At 41.3% G+C, this 17,141-nt stretch overlaps 1 protein-coding gene across 5 annotated transcripts in view; it reads left to right on the top strand.

Annotated features, from left to right (window-relative positions):
• Positions 1 to 17,141, top strand: part of ERBIN (erbb2 interacting protein) — a 516,286-nt gene that overhangs the window by 253,439 nt on the left and 245,706 nt on the right. For all 5 annotated transcript variants that reach the window (XM_033930041.1, XM_033930031.1, XM_033930056.1 and 2 more), the window contains one exon: positions 8,387 to 8,450. In XM_033930041.1, coding sequence (XP_033785932.1) covers positions 8,387 to 8,450 — 64 coding nt within the window. The remainder of the gene's footprint in view (positions 1 to 8,386; positions 8,451 to 17,141) is intronic.

Genomic DNA, 17,141 nt, shown 5'->3' with positions numbered 1-17,141 from the left:
GTTTCTCTCTTACTCTATCTTCCGTCTGCTAACATTTTGAGTGTGTTTCTCCTCTCTACTCCCTCTAGTCCAGCATCTGCCTTGTCTTAAGTCTGTTTTCCCGGCCCTCCTTGAGGTCCTTTTGAAGCTTCCTCTCACTCTTGGCCCCCCTGGTGTCCAGCGAAGGGCGGGGCCTTATCTCCAAACTGCTTCCCACACCCATCGAAAGAGGTTGTCTTCCGCTCTGTGACTGCCACTGAGCTAATTACGGCAGACTGCAGAGCGAACCTAGAGGCTGCCTTTGGCCTCTGAAGCATGTTACCTCTACCATTGGGACCACAGCAGTGGCAACGTGCTTCGGAAGTCAATGACAGCCTCTAGGTTTGCTCTGCATGGTGCCATATTTAGCTCAGCGGTGGTCACAGTGCAGAAGACAATCTCTCTCGCTGGGTGTGGAAAGCAGCTTGGAGGGAGGGCCCTGGCGAGACACTGGATCTGGACAACTGTAATTACTGTTAGATTTAAAGGGGGGAATTTAGAGGAGGACGCTGAGGAGGAAGCCAAGGAAGTCAGCAGGACTCTCACTGGTGCTAGGGAGAGCCATATCGAGCATGGGCATTTAAAAAGGTGCGATGGGGTGGGGGTAGGGTGCTTAAAAAAGGTATCTTCGTTAAATTAGATGCACTGATACTTCCACCCACTTTTGGGTGGAAAAAAAAGTGCATCTTATGGAGCAAAAAATACGGTAACCTTCGTTTTCTGAACACTCAATTTCAATCTGTTGCAATTCATCCAACTATTAATCTCTGTCATCACCCTCTGCAGCCGCTGAACTTCCTTTCCAAAGTCCCCATCAATTGGGGAACATAAACAAAACATCATCCACATAAAGCCGATATGAGACCTGTGCGGATCGCAGCAGTCTACAGAGGAAGATGAGATAGAGATGAAACAAAACAGCTGACAGGGCTGAGCCCTGCGACACACCCATCATAACTTTCCGCCAGTGAGACAATACACCATCCACTAAAACTTCTTTCTGCCTATTCCTCAAGAAGTCGGAGAATAATTTTAAAACTACTCCAAAATTGCTCAGCAGCTCTCTCATGATGGAGACCAGGAGGACCAGACAAGTGAAAATTACCTACTTAAGATGGCTAGCGTAACAATCCAGGCTGCCTATAGAGGGCACTTGGAAAGGAAAAAAGTCAAGCAAATGAAATCAGCTGAAAAAGCTTATCTAAATGTCTCTTCAAATGAAAAAGTTAAGGACATTCAAGAAATTGACTCAAATGAATCTGTTGAAATAACACATGTGGAACCAGATATGACAATAGCTGGGATCATTGAAGGACACAGAGAAAATTTTCAAATTACAACTGGTTCTCTAGAAACTGAAAATGATGATAATTTACAGAGAGAGCCCAGCAAAGAAGCAAGATGATGCTGGTGAACTTGAGCATCCTGAAGCTGTTATAGAGGCCTTAATTGAACATGGATTTACTGTGGAAGAGCCAGAGGAACTGGAAACAAGTAGTAGCCCAAGAGATCAATACAGACACTTTAGAGCAACATGAATGTTATTTTGTTGAAGAGACACAGGCATACATAGTTGAGGAATTTGAAGACAGTAGAAAAGAAGGATCAAGTACACCTTTATATCTGTAAGATGAGGAAAATGCAACAACTGCAATCAGTCAAGCAGAAGAAACGGGAAAGTAGCTTTAAGGAAGGACATGTGACCAGTGAAGAAGAGCCAACCCAGTAAGCGGGAAGAAAGCATTGAAGAGAATGACATGTCCTCATAATATATGTACTAAAGCTTAATTTAGATTATGCTTTCAGGCTAATCCCATATACTAGACTCTCTTTTCCAAGACTACTGATGTCAATAAATTTGGCAACCTTAGTATAAACCCCCCCCCCAAAAAAACTACTCCAATTCCACAACCTTTCAGTCTATCAAGTAAAATAACATGATCCAACTTATCAAACGCTGCCGATATATCAAGAAATATTGCCAGATACTCTTTCCCATTATCAAGACCACTTTGTACTTCATCCAGCAATGACACCATTAGGTCTCAGTGGTATGATGCTTCTGAAAAGTGTACTGGCAATCATCTAAAATTCCATGGTCCTGGAGATACTTATCCAGCTGCAAATACCCGTCTCTCCAGAACCTTCCCCAAAAAGGGCAGTGAAGCTACAGAACGGAAATTACTGATCACATTATTTAAAAGTTTCTTATCTTTTACTAAAGATTTTATAGTCTCAACTTTCAACACCTCTTGCAACATCAAGTTCATCATTAGTGTCACACTCAGTGCAATCCTACTCCCCAAACTCCTCAACACTTGTACAGGACAAACGTCACCAGTGGAAATCGTTGGATGACATGTGCCTATGATATCACCAATAGTCGCTAACTTCACCTGTTCAAACATATCCCACCTTAAAACCACCCCAAAATCCACCCTCCAATCTGCTGTATTTGCAGTTATTGTCAGCACAATTAGCATAACCTTTCTTAAAAAGAACAGATTGAGTTCATCGGCAGAAAATGAACAAGACAGATTTTCCTCCACAACAGCATTAACACTTATCCGATTAACCACCTTGAATAACTCACACGGGTGGTTGACTACCCTGTTTATTTTTTCACAAAAAAAACCTTTATTGCGCTGATTGTTCTGTAGTCTTAAATTCCATCAATTTCACTTGATATCTCTCTCACATCCTCAGATCTAACACTCCGCCATTCTTGTTCTAGCTTCCTCAATTCCCTATGAAGATCCCTCAACTCAGGGATCCACCACTGCTTATTTCTAGGTCCATCCCATACTATTACTTCATGTATGGGCACTATCATGTCCGCTGCAGTCTGTAACGACAGTAGCCAGTCATCTAACGCAGCCTTGGGACTGCTCATTTTAAGCCTGCTCAAACACGGTTTCCATTCTCGCCATAAGGCAACCTTATCAATATGTGATCTAACATGCCTCATAGTTCTCACCTTTTTGTTTTACCCACAGTTTCTCTGGTCAAACTCCATAGCAACCATTACAAGGGCATGATTAGTCCAAGGCTGAAACTCAACTTGCAAACTGCTAACGTCCACTAGCTCCTGCAGAGTAAGAATCAGATCTAACATATTATCCGCAATATGGGTAGGAGCATCCACCCATTGCGTGAAACCTAAACCCTCCATCACATCCAAGAACATGCCTCCTCGTGTAGAGTCAGTTTGTTTAGGAATATTAAAATCCCCCAAAATCACCACACGGCCAAGATCTAAATCTAATCCCAACAATAAGTTCAGAAAACCTGAGCTATCCTGCAGCAACACTCCTGGTGGACTGTATACCAAACAAAAGGCCACATCTGCATTCTTCATTATCAAAATATCCATGTCATCAACCGAACCCTGATAAACCAGAACCAAAGCAAGATGTCTTCTATAAAACAGAACCACCCTTCCTCTCCTACAATACCCCCTGCAAGTCCAGTTCCACTCATACACAGGTGGACAACACTCATTCACTACAACCACATCCAAATCTTCAAGCCACAACTCAGTCATACCTATCAACTCCAAACCATACCGCTCAAGCAAATCATACACAACCACCGTCTTTGGTTCACTTTACTTTTCCATTATATACTGCATCTTACCCCCTTCATTGTTCATGTCTGAAAAATACTTTCTGCCTGTGCTTTATCCTTCAGCTGTTTGTATCCCTCTATTTAGATCACTACATCTCAGCTACTTATAGCTTATGATCCAGATGACATTTTGATTTGTCTGTTTGGTATGACCTTCTAGAAATGATTTCTCCAGATTTGGTGTTAATACTTCAAGCAATCTCTTGTAATGTGAAATGTTCTTTTTGGTTGCGGTTACAGCAGATTTGCAAATCAGGAGAGTGCAAAGATTTCATCAGACCAAGTCTTGTTTGATTATTGGCTTTGTGTGAACTTCAAACTTACTACCATTTGACATAAATCAACAAATTGTACTTGGTTGGTGATAATTGTCTCACTTCTGCCTTTTTTTCTTTTAAAAGTTTTCATAAGAATCATATAGACCCAGATTCTCAAAAATAAAATTGGCATAACGCAGTCATTAAACCGGTTCCAGCCGGTTTAGCCTGCATGTATTTTAGCGGTGCATTATCAAAACGGCTTATGGTGGTCTTTTGCAAGCTTTCTAGCAGTCTCCGACATTGCCATGCAAATGGGCTCTTTAGTATTCAAACAAGCACTCTGGTGGTTTCTTAAACATAGCCGAGTCATTCTCCAAGAGCGGCGTTGGCTATTGGCAACAAAAATCAGCAACTGGTCCGGGGGTGCTGGTACAGTACCAACACTATGAAAAACACATCTGTGGCATGTTTTCGGGGGAAAAAAACCCCAAATTGAAGTTCGGCAGGAGAGATGTGCTGATGCTCTCTCGCTCAACCAACCCCCTCCCCCCACAATGGGAAAGATGCCCAATCTTTCCTGCCGTCAATCACCCCCCAACTCTCCTCAGCAGTGGTAGAGTTGCCAACATTCTCACGCTGCTGTGCAACCCCTCCCCATGCCTCCGATGATGCTCACCTTTCCCCCTTATTTTCAGATGGCTGGCCGGAGGGATGCCTACTCCCTCTGGCCAGCTGACCTGCCTCTTCAAAATGATAGGTCTTCCCCTCCCTGGTGCACTGGCCCCTGCCTGGATACACTGGGAAGGAGCCTAAGACTGATTGGCACAGACTTTTAAGGCCCCACCCATAGGAGGGGCCTTAAACAACCTGGGCCAATCAGAGCCTCAGGCCTCTCACCGGTGCATACCAGGATGCACTGGGAAGTAGAAGGCCTGCTATTTTGAAGAGGCGTGCCAGCTGGCCAGAGAGAGTAGGCATCCCTCCGGCCAGCCATCTGAAAATAAGGGGAGAGGGCAGGGATCGACTGAGGCACGGGGAGGGGTTGCATGATGGCAGGAGATCGTGGGCAACTCTCCCACTGCTGAGGGGGTTTGGGGGGTGGGTGTTGGTTGGTGGCGGGACAGATTGGGCACCTCTCCTGCTGCCTGAGGGGTATCAGTTGGAAGCGGTAGAAATTTGACATCTTTTCCACTGTTGAGGGTTTTCCCCCCATTATGCGTGTGCCCATCACTATAATAAGTGATGGGCACATGCAAATTTAGCAAGTCTTCGCTACTCTCTTTCAACCTGATTTGCATGAATGTTTTTTGGCGAATGATTCACTTTTTAAAATTGCTACTATAATGGCCGTGATAGCATCCCCTTGGTTTTTTACGCGGTTTATAAAAAATCTAGCCCATAATACTGTTTGAATCCACTAGGTAAAGAGAAAGTACCTGCATATAACGTGTACAGTGCTGTGTACATCTAGTAGTGTTATAGAAATGATTAGTAGTTGTAGTAGTGGTGTAAATCTCTGTGCAATCATAATTGCAACTTAAGTATCAACTGTTCACTTATTTATGCAGAAACATTTTGCATCAAAATAGTAGTTATCCTTGCAGAATTGTAGAAAAAATGTGCACATAATGGGTTACAGCACTATTTTAATGTAGTTTCTGAATCCCCATAATGAATGATTTTGGATACTTGCATCTCAGTCAACTAAGTAAACTCAGTAAAATGGACTTGGATTTACTCCTATATCAGTCATAACTGGGTGCAAACATGCTGAAGTGTATAGCAAAAATAGCACTGTTATAAAATGTTGGAATCTAGCTTTGACGGCAGAGTAAATGACATTTTTGTTGTTCATGCTTGTCTTCTTTTCTGTTGCTACATTTTTGTTCTTAGGTTTTATGAATTCGCTGATATAATGACTCATTTAATTGCAAATCTCTTAAGTAGGGAGGTCAAGTAGGCACTTGTTTTATAAAGGCATAGTGTCTGTCAGAGGCGATTCCAGAAGTTGATGGATGGGAGCCAAGCATTTCCTCTCAGTTGCTGCTGCTAACCCCCCCCCCCCCAATCATTCTTTTGTTGGCAGTGTTTCTTAAGCCCTGTCAGCCAAACCTTTGCCACCAGAGCCCTTCCTGTGCTGTCTGAGAATTAGGAATATAAGCAGGCTGTTCCAAACCCCAAATCCAGCATTTCAGTGCATGCTTAGTTCAAATACTTGAACTGAGTATATGTGGCTGAGTATACAGTATGTGCGTGGCTCAAGCACCTTACTGGCTTCTGCTGGTCACGCCAAGATACTTTGAATTCATGCCAGTTTTGCACTGGATGACTGTCTGAGGATCCAGCAGTGAAATTCTTTAGCTGGCAGAGCTTGAGCAACTGCCGCAGTTTTGGAGGTGGCATGAGTTCAATACGGGAGTGCCCAGACCCCTGAGTCCTCCGCTGGCTATGCCACTAGTGCCTATGTGTCTCTTTAAAATACCATTACAAAAGCAGCTGCTATTGTGACAGCAAATATGTACAGTTGAGGAGTGCAGCTGAAGTATAAGCATAGGTATAAAAAAAGGAAAGTGGTGTGTCTCACAAAACTACTTAAACATCATCACCTTTACTCTGTAATACACTAATCACTAGTGAATAAATATTTGATATTGGAAGAAAAGTGCCTCAGTTTCTGAAACAAAAATAAAGGCCCTTTTCTAGTGCAATAGGTTTGTCCTTCTGAATTGTAGGGTATTCTCCCCATGCTTGTGAGCTGTGCAGAAGGAATCCACTCCAGCTTTTCAACACCATCTCCTTCACTTAGAGGACTGTGCTGCTCCCTTTCAGTTTTTCCTTCTCCATGTGAGACGGAAGGAGCCTTTTTGATCTTCTCTATTTCTTTATTTTTTGGGGTTTATAACCTTTACACATACTTTGTGACTCCACCCCCAAGCACACATATATCTGCAGCAAGTAGATTCTTTCTCTTATACAGTAGGCATAATTGTAAATGCATACTTTCTGTGAACTAAGATGTGCATTTGTGCTTCCTTCAAAATAAGTGTAAATAATGTATGCCTGCCTAGTTTCGTTTACATGCTTTATAAAATGGAATGTCTTTCAAAAAGTAGGGCACACTTAATGAATTTAAATGGAAATACTTTTAAAACAAATAAGAGGAAATATTTTTTTCACTCAGTGATTAGTTAAGCTCTGGACCTCATTGCCAGAGGGTGTGGTAAGCAAGAGCAGTTAGCATATTTGGGGTTGGACAAGGTCTTGAAGAAAAAGCCCATAGTCTGCTATTGAGATACACAGGGGAAGCCACTGCTTGCATGGAATGTTGCTACTATCATAAATACTCAAATATAAACTGAGATTTTTGGGCCAAAAAGAGGCCCAAATATGGGGATCTTAATTTATATTTGAGCCCCTCCCCCCCCCCAGGAACTGGCAGACTTCAGCCTGTACCTGCATCCATGCCCCCACCAGCCAGCAGCTATGATTCCCTCCCAAGCAAGAGTTAAAAAACAAAACAAAACAGTCCTTTCATGATTTCCTGGTGGTCTAGTGATACATTGGGACAGGAGTGATTCCCACTTGCTGCTGCCCATTCTTTCTCCACAGCAAAAATGGCCACTGAGACTTCTAGTAGCAGTTTTTCACGGCTACTGAAGCCTCACAAGATCGCCATTGGCAGTTTTGGTAACCATATTTGCTGTGGAGAAAGAATAAAATATAGCTGTATCCCTTGGATTGCCTAGTTCAACAATTTATAAAAATATGTGCGAGTTTATCATATGCATACTGTACAATCTGGATAATTCTACAAAGATTTATTTGTTTTATTTGCAGAAATCTTTTATAAATTTGTCCTATAAGTGGTGTCTTTGAATAAACTCTGTGATATTTATATTCTACATTTCTAAATAGCTCAAAATCAAAGCAAGAAAAAAGATAATGTTTACTTTCCTTAGCAGTCACTGCCACTGTCGCATCATGCTGGTGTAGCAGTTTTTGGTCTCCCTCCCCCTTCCCCCCCCTGTTGACCACTGCTAAACTATGCAACATGGATTAACAGTTAAAGACTGGGACTAGCTGCAGAGAACTGCAGCCCTGTTTACTGTCTTAACTAGTGCTTTCCAGTCTCTTTGTGACTGTGACCCCATGATTGCAAACAGATAAAATTGTGTGACCCCCCCTGCAGCTGCAGAATAATGATGCACATTATGGAGAGCCCAAAGGCTCCCCTCCCCAGGCAAGTTTTGTGACCCATTTGGAGTCCTGGTCAACAATTTGGGAAATTCTGGTCTTAACTCATCTCCATTTTGCTGTGCAATAATAGATATAAAGGTACACTGTATTAAATTCTGATTTCATCCAGATAATATCCTCTATTGTGCAAGCCATTAATATGGATTTAAACAGTATACAGTATTAGTATGTGTTAAAATGACTTTCCTTAAACCTATTTCCTTATTAATCCGTTTGCTGTGCAGAACCATGAACAAATTAATTCTGATGGAGAGATTGGACCTGGGAAGTAATGAATTCACAGAAGTGGTGAGTTTCAACATAATGGAAGAGCTTAAAGCTATTCCTAAACCTCTTAAAGCTATTTCTAATCAACAGCAAAAGATCAAAATCAGCTTAAAACACTATGCTACTGAAAAAAAATCCTTACTTGATTCAGTTGTAAATGTGATAGCAAGATTCTTTGTAAAATATTTTATGAATTCCTAAATGAAGTAAATATTTTTGGTGCTGAATAGTAGTGGGTTTCATTTTACAGGCATGGGGGCAATATTCAATTGTACGTATATAGCTGGCAAGTACTGCTATCTGGATAAGTGCCAGTGAGAGAGTTCTCAATGGCACTAACAGAAAAAATGCTGTGGATTATTTCTTCTGGCTGCCATGAGACTATTCAGATAGTGTTGGAGTGGTCCTTGGACAAAGATTGGATAGAGCTAGAGATTATCTGGTTAGCAGCGATATTCAGGCGGCTATCTACATAAAGCACAATAGCTTATTTGTCGTCCAGTTAGGGGTCTCAATCGCTAACTGGATAGCACACTGGTCAGCACTGATTCCAAATATTGAGTGCTGGCTGGTATCTGCATACTACTTTTTTTTCTGAATAATTGTTGACTGCCATGGCTGAATATCAGGTAGATTGTTTTCATCTGGGTAATTCCAAGGCAAGCTAGTCATCTTTCATGTTTTCACGATACTGTCGATGAAGGTATATACACATCTCACAATACTGTGACATATATTTTCAGAGAAATGTTATAGATGTTAAAGATCTTGCCAGAAAAAGCTTTTGACCATCACAGTTAAAAAGCATGCATCCTGTGCAAGAATGAACTAACAGAGAAAATAATTTGTTTTATTTATTTATTCAATTTTCTATACCATTCTCCCAGGGGAGCTCAGAAAGGTTTACATGAATTTATTCAGGTACTCAAGCATGTTTCCCTGTCTGTCCCAGTAGGCTCACAATCTATCTAATGTACATGGGGCAATGGGGAGATTAAGTGACTTCCCAGGGTCACAAGGAGCAGTGTGGGTTTGAACCCACAACCTCAGGGTGCTGAGATTGTAGCTTTAACCACTGTGCCACACTCTCCCCCCAGAAGCGTATAATTAGGAGAAAAGAGTTGATTGGGGGGGGGGGGAATAGGGGTGAGGAATAGGACAGGATGACCTAAAAGTAATGTAATATATCAGAGTTTCAGGAACTTATGACCTTGGTGAAGAGATTTGCTAAAGGGGGGTGATGGGGGGAAGTTGCAGTAATTTACTGCAAAATGTTTTGAGGGTTTTTTTTGTTTGTTTTTTTTAAAGCTTGGGTGAACCTTTTTTTTAAGTTAGGAGTGGTTACTAAAAGATTAAAAAAGCCATGATAATCCTATTATTGGAAAAAACAAACAAACCCAAAACAGGATGAGATGTAAGATGACTCCCCCCACCCCCCTCCTCATTGTCCAGGTTTGAACTTGACAGCAGTAGCAAAAATTATGAAGGTTTACCATGAAACATAGAAGCATGATGGCAGATAAATGTCAAATAGCCCATCTAGTCTGCCCATCTGCAGTAATCATTATCTCTTTCTCTCTCCGAGAGATCCCACGTGTCTATCCCAGGCCCTTTTGAATTCAGACACAGTCTCTGTCTCCACCACCTCTTCTGGGAGACTGTCCATGCATCTACCACTCTTTCTGTAAAAAAGTATTTCCTTAGATTACTCTGGAGCCTATCACCTCTTAACTTCATCCTATGCCCTCTCGTTGCAGAGTTTCCTTTTAAATGAAAGAGACTCAATTCATGCGCATTTACATTACGTAGTTTTTTTAAACATCTCTATCATATCTCCCCTCTCCCGCCTTTCCTCCAAAGTATACAGATTGAAATCTTTAAGTCTGTTTCCATACGCCTTATGATGAAGACCACATACCATTTTAGTAGCCGTCCTCTGGACCGACTCCATCCTTTTTATATCTTTTTGAAGGTGTGGACTCCAGAATTGTACACAGTATTCTAAATGAGGTCTCACCAAAGTCTTCTACAGAGACATCAATACCTCCCTTTTCCAACTGGCCATACTTCTCCCTTTGCAACCTAGCATCCTTCTAGCTTTCGCCGTCACCTTTTCAACCTGTTTGGCCACCTTAAGATCGTCACATACAGTCACACCCAAGTCCCTTTCTTCTGTCGTGCACATAAGCTCTTCACTCCCTAATCTGTACCGTTCCCTCTGCTTTTTACAGCCATATGCATGACCTTTCATTTCTTAGCATTAAATTTTAGCTGCCAAATTTCAGACCATTTTTCAAGCTTCGCCAGGACTTTCTTCATGTTGTTCACACCATCCAGCATGTCTACTGTAGTGCAGATTTTGGTATCATCCGCAAAGAGACAAATCTTATCCGACAACCATTCAGCAATATCGTTTATAAATATGTTAAAAAAAAAAAACAGGCCCAAGAACAGAACCTTGAGGCACACCACTGGTAATATCCCTTTTCTCAGAGCAATCTCCATTGATCACTACCCTCTGTCACCTTTCACTCAACCAGTTCTTAACCCAGCCCATCACTTTGGGACCCATCCCAAGGGCACTCAGTTTATTTATTAGACGTCTGTGTGCAACACTGTCAAAGGCTTTTCTAAAATCTAAATACACCACATCTAGCGCACATCCTCTATCTAATTCTCTGGTCACCCAGTCAAAGAAATTGTTCAGATTTCTTTGACAAGATCTACCTCTAGTGAATCCATATTGCCTCTGGTCCTGTAATCCACAGGATTCCAGAAACTTGACCATTCTCTGTTTTAAAAGTGTTTCCATTAATTTGCTTACCACAGAAGTCAGACTTACCGGCCTGTAATTCCCTACTTCTTCCTTACTTCTACTTTTTTGGAGGGACCACATCTGCCCTTCGCCAGTTCTCCAGTACCACTCATGACTCTAGAGACTCATTGAAAAGGTCAGTCAGCGGAGCTACCAGAACTTCCCTAAATTCCTTCAGCACCCTAGGATGTACACCATCCGGCCCCATTGCTTTGCTAACCTTTATTTTAGCTAGCTCCTCATGAACACAACCCTCTGAAAATCGATCAGGGTCTATTACTCCTGCATCCCTATTCACATTTGTCTTCTGCGGTCTCGCTCCCAGCGCTTTGGCTGTGAACACAGAATATTTGTTAAGCAATTTGGCCTTTTCTTTATCAGCTTCTACATATTCCTCCCCTTCACCTTTGAGTCTCACAATGCCACTTTTGCACTTCTTCCTATCACTAATATATCTTAAAAATGTCTTGTCTCCCCGATTTACCATGTCAACTTTTTTTTTTCTATTTGCATCTTTGCTTTCCTGACTACACAACCAGCCTCTCTTGACTTTTCCAGATATTTTTGCCTGTATTCCTCTTTCTGTGATCTTTTGTAATTTATGAAAGCTAACCTCTTATTCCTTATCTTCTCAGCTACTACTTATGAGAACCAAAGCGGCCTTCTTTTCCTCTTACTTGCTTAACAAAAAGGTTTGTCGCCCTTACAATTGCTCCTTTCAATTTTGCCTGCCCAACGCATTTCCACTCCTTCCACTCCCACCCAGACAACAATTCCTTGACATAAACCCCCATCTGAACAAAGTTAGTCTTTGCTTTTGAATAAGCCCTCTCTATACCCATCCTAATATTAATCCGTACCATGCAATGATCATTGGATGCCAGATGATCACCCACTGTAATATCAGAAACACTTTCCCCGTTTGTAAGTACTAAGTCCAGTATGACCCCATTCTGTGTGGGTTCCATTACCAACTACTGGAACATTTCTTCTTGTAGAGAATCCAGAATCTCCTTACTTTTAGAAGACCCTGCAATATGGATACCCCAATCAACATCTGGCATGTTAAAATCACCTATTAGCAAGACTTCCCCTGTTTTAGATATATTCTGAATGTCTACTATTAAATCTCTATCTACTTTTTCCGTCTGTGAAGGAGGCCTGTATATCACACCAATGTAAATATATTCACCATTCCCTCTTTCCAAATTGATCCACAGTGCCTCTTCTTTGCCCTGCAAATCCTGCAGTTGTGTGACTTTAATATGTTCTTTAACATATAACGCTCCTCCTCCTCCTTTTCTTCCTACCCTGTCTTTCCTGAACAGATTATAGCCCGGTTTAACTACATCCCAGTCATCCCATGTCTCTGTGATCGCCACTATATCCAACTCTTCTTCTGTCACAGCTTCTAGATCCAGAATCTTGTTTCCGATACTTCAAGCATTAGTATATACTGCTTTCAAGACAATGCTAGACATATACGCAGCACAGTACATTAAACGTGTAAGAGACACTTCCTGCTTAATAGAGATTACAATTTAACCCTTTAATTGGCAGATGGTGAAATGGCTGCTTTATGTAACTTGATGTTGAACTCGAACAACAGTGTCAAGTAATAGGTATTTGGAGATTAAGATCTCTCATAAGAGCCTTAGAAAACACAAGTTGCTTCTACTACTACTAAACGTACGTAGCGCTGTTCAAGGTTTCAAGGTTTATTAAAAATTTTGATTAATTGCCTATCAACATTCTAGACGATGTAAATACAGTACAATTAAGAAAGGAGGGAATACAAATTTAAAATGCTTAGACAAGAACAAGCAAACAGGAGACAAAAGGATTGGGGGAGAACTACACAGCTTCTGAGCAACAATGCCAAATTAATGGTAAATTAAAACTGACAAATAGGGGTTAGGGAATTTTTCGCAGAGAAAATGATAAAACAGACATGGGTTCTTTACAAGCGAGTGAGAGTCTGGTTTCTGTAACTGATTTCATTATGGAGACCGTCATGATGGTACTGTTGGTGGGGTAGGTTGTAGAAAGACAGATGTCTGGCCATCCTGCATTTGATCCAAACTGCTACAATATCTTGTTGTATATATTATTTCAAAAAGATTTTTGAGGACCCTATGTGCTTAGTATTTTCAGGTGAAAAGATTTTTTTTGTGTGTGTGAGTGTGTATATGGTAGTGTAGTATACTGTTCTTAACATTTATGAACTATGGAGATTGTAGGGCTCATCACTTTCCCTAGTTTTGTTCAATTTGTACATGCACCCACTAGCTGAGATGATGAAGCTTGAAATTAGTTCACACAATATTCAGAGTTAAGATACAGGTAAACATAAATGCCTATTTAAAGGGAGTTCTTAGTTTGCAAGAATTAAACAAATTATGATTGAAAATTAATCACACAGAAATTTTTTGTTTGAGCCAGGATGTGCCTACTTTGGGAGATGAATAAATTTTTGATGGGATAGGTGAACTTGAATATTTTAAATTTAGAAGAAAACATGATTGAAGTTGGTATAACAAGTGAGATCATTTCTAAGGAGGAATAGCCTAATGGTAACTCAAGTAGGAGTGGAGGAGTAGTATTAACACTTATTGCAGTGGCCTGTGAACCAGGGGAACTGGGCTTATTTCCCACTGCTGCTCCTTGTGACTATGGGCAATTCATGTACCCCTCCATTGCCCCAGGTACAAAATAAGTACCTGTATGTAATATGTATAGTAAGTAGGCTGTAACTACAGGAAAGGCAGTATATAAGATCCCTTTCCTTAGCATCCAGATTGTTCCATGGTGAGACTTTACCTTGGGTATTTTGTGCAGTTTTGTTCACTATATCTCAAAAGGTACAAAGAAAGACAACCAAAATGATTAAGAGGGTGGAACAACTCTCATAGGAGGAAAATTTAAAGACCTGATCTGGCCACTGTTGGAAACAGAGTATTGGACTAAATTACTCCTGAGGAGATTTTTCATAAAAAATTGAAAATTCTGCTAAATTCTGCACACCTTACTTATAATTTTCTTGTGCAAAATTCTCCATTATAAAGTTTCCCTCCTCAGGTTCCACATTCTCCATTTCTCTCCAAGCTTGTATCCTTTCCCTTGTTAAGGTCTAAATCCTTTCTCTGGATGAAGACTTCCAATTTTTCTCTCCACCCCTGCCTCCTGTTCTCTACCCTCTAATAGCATTTTAAAGTGTTCTTTCCCCATTACTCAATCTTCTTCCCTTTCCCCTATGCTGCCCCATATCGCCCATCAAGACCCCTGTTCAGTCCAGCCCCTATGTATCGTCTTCCCTCTCAGGCATTGCTGCATTGAGATTGATATGTCAGCCAGCAGTGACAAGACCATTGGTAGGTTGTGATCCAGGGGTGCCTTGTCTTCCCTTTCCCACTAAGTTATTGCTCTTGTACATCCCACTAGTCTGGACTGGCCTAACAAGATGAAAAGGAAGGTGAAACTTATTAATACCTCTTAATGTCCTTTCTTTGAGTCCTACTAGACCAGTTCAGGACCAATCTAGAAGACTGGTGTGGGGAGTATTCTTGGGATCTGTCTGCTCTATTCTTGCAAATGTAGTTGGGGAGTATTCTTGGGATCTGTCTGCTCTATTCTTGCAAACGTAATCGGGAGTATTCTTAGGATCTGTCTGCTCTATTCTTGCAAACGTTGTGTATAGTTGTTCAATGCTGTTTAATGAAAAATTGCTGCAACTATTTTCATATGGGGGTAGGGAGGGGAAGTGAGTTCCTTTTGGTGTCCTTTTTTATTTGGGCATTGGCATACTGGAGAGTTCCTAAATGCACGAGCTCTTATACCAGGGATATTACTGGAAGCCTTCAGCACATTGGGAAAAATAACCTGAATCACAGTTACCGGATGCTAGGGTCCATTTTGGGGATTAGCGCCCAAGAAAAGGATCTGGGTGTCATTGTAGACAATATGATGAAATCTTCAGCCCAATGTGTGGCAGTGGCCAAAAAAGCAAATAGGATGCTAGGAATTATTAAAAAAGGGATGGTTAACAAGACTAAAAATGTTATAATGTCCCTGTATCACTCCATGGTGTGATTTCATCTGGAGTATTGTGTTCAATTCTGTTCTCTTTATCTCAAGAAAGATATAGTGGCGCTTGAAAAGTTTCAAAGAAAAGCTACCAAGATGATAAATGGGATGGAACTTCTCGCGTATGAAGAAAGACTAAAATAGTTAGGGCTCTTCATCTTGGAAAAGAGATGGCTGAGGGGAGTTATGATTGAAGTCTACAAAATCCTGAGTGGAGTAGAATGGGTACAAGTGGATCGATTTTTCACTCGGTCAAAAATTGCAGAGACTATGGGGCACTCGATGAAGTTACAGGGAAATACTTTTAAAACCAATTGAGAGGACTGCGAAGATTTACAAAGGGACCTGAACAAGCTAGGGGAGTGGGCGACGAGATGGCAGATGAAGTTTAATGTAGAGAAATGTAAAGTCTTGCACGTAGGGAACAGAAACCCGAGGTACAGCTACACAATGGGAGGGCTGTCACTGAGTGAGATTACCCAAGAAAGAGACTTGGGGGTAATAGTGGACACTACCATGAAGCCATCGGCACAGTGCGCAGCGGCCGCTAAGAAAGCGAATAGAATGCTAGGTATAATTGAGAAGGGTATTACAACCAGAACGAAAGAAGTTATCCTTTCATTGTATCGGGCGATGGTGCGCCCGCATCTGGAGTACTGCGTTCAGTATTGGTCGCCATACCTAAAGAAGGATATGGCGATACTCGAGAGGGTTCAGAAGAGAGCGACACATTTGATAAAAGGTATGGAAAATCTGTCATACGCTGAAAGATTGGAGAAACTGGGGCTCTTTTCCATGGACAAGTGGAGACTTCGAGGGGATATGATAGAGACTTAACAAAATCATGAAGGGCATAGAGAAAGTGGAGAGGGACAGATTCTTCAAACTTTCGAAAACTACAAGAACGAGAGGGCATTCGGAAAAATTAAAAGGGGACAGATTCAGAACCAATGCTAGGAAGTTCTTCACCCAACGGGTGGTGGACACCTGAAATGCGCTTCCAGAAGGCATGATAGGACAGGGTACAGTATTGGAGTTCAAGAAGGGATTGGACAATTTCCTGAAGGAAAAGGGGATAGAAGGATATAAATAGAGGGTTACTAACAGGCCCTGGACCTGATGGGCTGCCGTGTGAGCGGACTGCTGGGCATGATGGACCCCTGGTCTGACCCAGTAGAGGCACTGCTTATGTTCTTATGTTCACTCAGAGAATAGTTAAGCTCTGGAACGCGTTGCCAGAGGATGTGGTAAGAGCAGATAACGTAGCTGGTTTTAAGAAAGGTTTGGACAAGTTCCTGGAGGAAAAGTCCATAGTCTGTTATTGACATAAGACATGGGGGAAGCCACTGCTTGCCCTGTATCGGTAGCATGAAATATTGCTTCACCTTGGTTTTTGGCCAGGTACTAGTGACCTGGATTGGCCACCGTGAGAACGGGCTACTGTGCTTGATGGACCATTTGTCTGACCCAGCAGCGGCAATTCTTATGTTCTTAAAAGTCAGGAGTACTGGGCATTTTTTGGATAATGGAAAAAAAAAAATTCTTATATGCTTTAGAGTTATCAGATTTTCCTTAAATAAAGAGAGTTGTAGAATACTGGCAAAAATAATATTATTACAATTGGATTAATGAAATTCTTTTATGAGGGAGTTTCAAAGAAACTATTAAAGAAGTTACAATTTCTTAAGAATACGGTGGCAAGACTGATTTTTGGATTATCTAAATTTGAGCATGCTATATATCTACTGAAAAGCTTACATTGGCTTCCCATGTAAACTCACATGTTGAGTTTAAGGTGTCATGCTTAGTTCATA

The sequence above is a fragment of the Geotrypetes seraphini genome, chromosome 1 (genome assembly GCF_902459505.1).
Source record: "Geotrypetes seraphini chromosome 1, aGeoSer1.1, whole genome shotgun sequence".
Lineage (NCBI taxonomy): Eukaryota > Metazoa > Chordata > Amphibia > Gymnophiona > Dermophiidae > Geotrypetes > Geotrypetes seraphini.
Note: the sequence above shows the minus strand (reverse complement) of the source record. Positions and strands in the feature narration are given on the sequence as shown.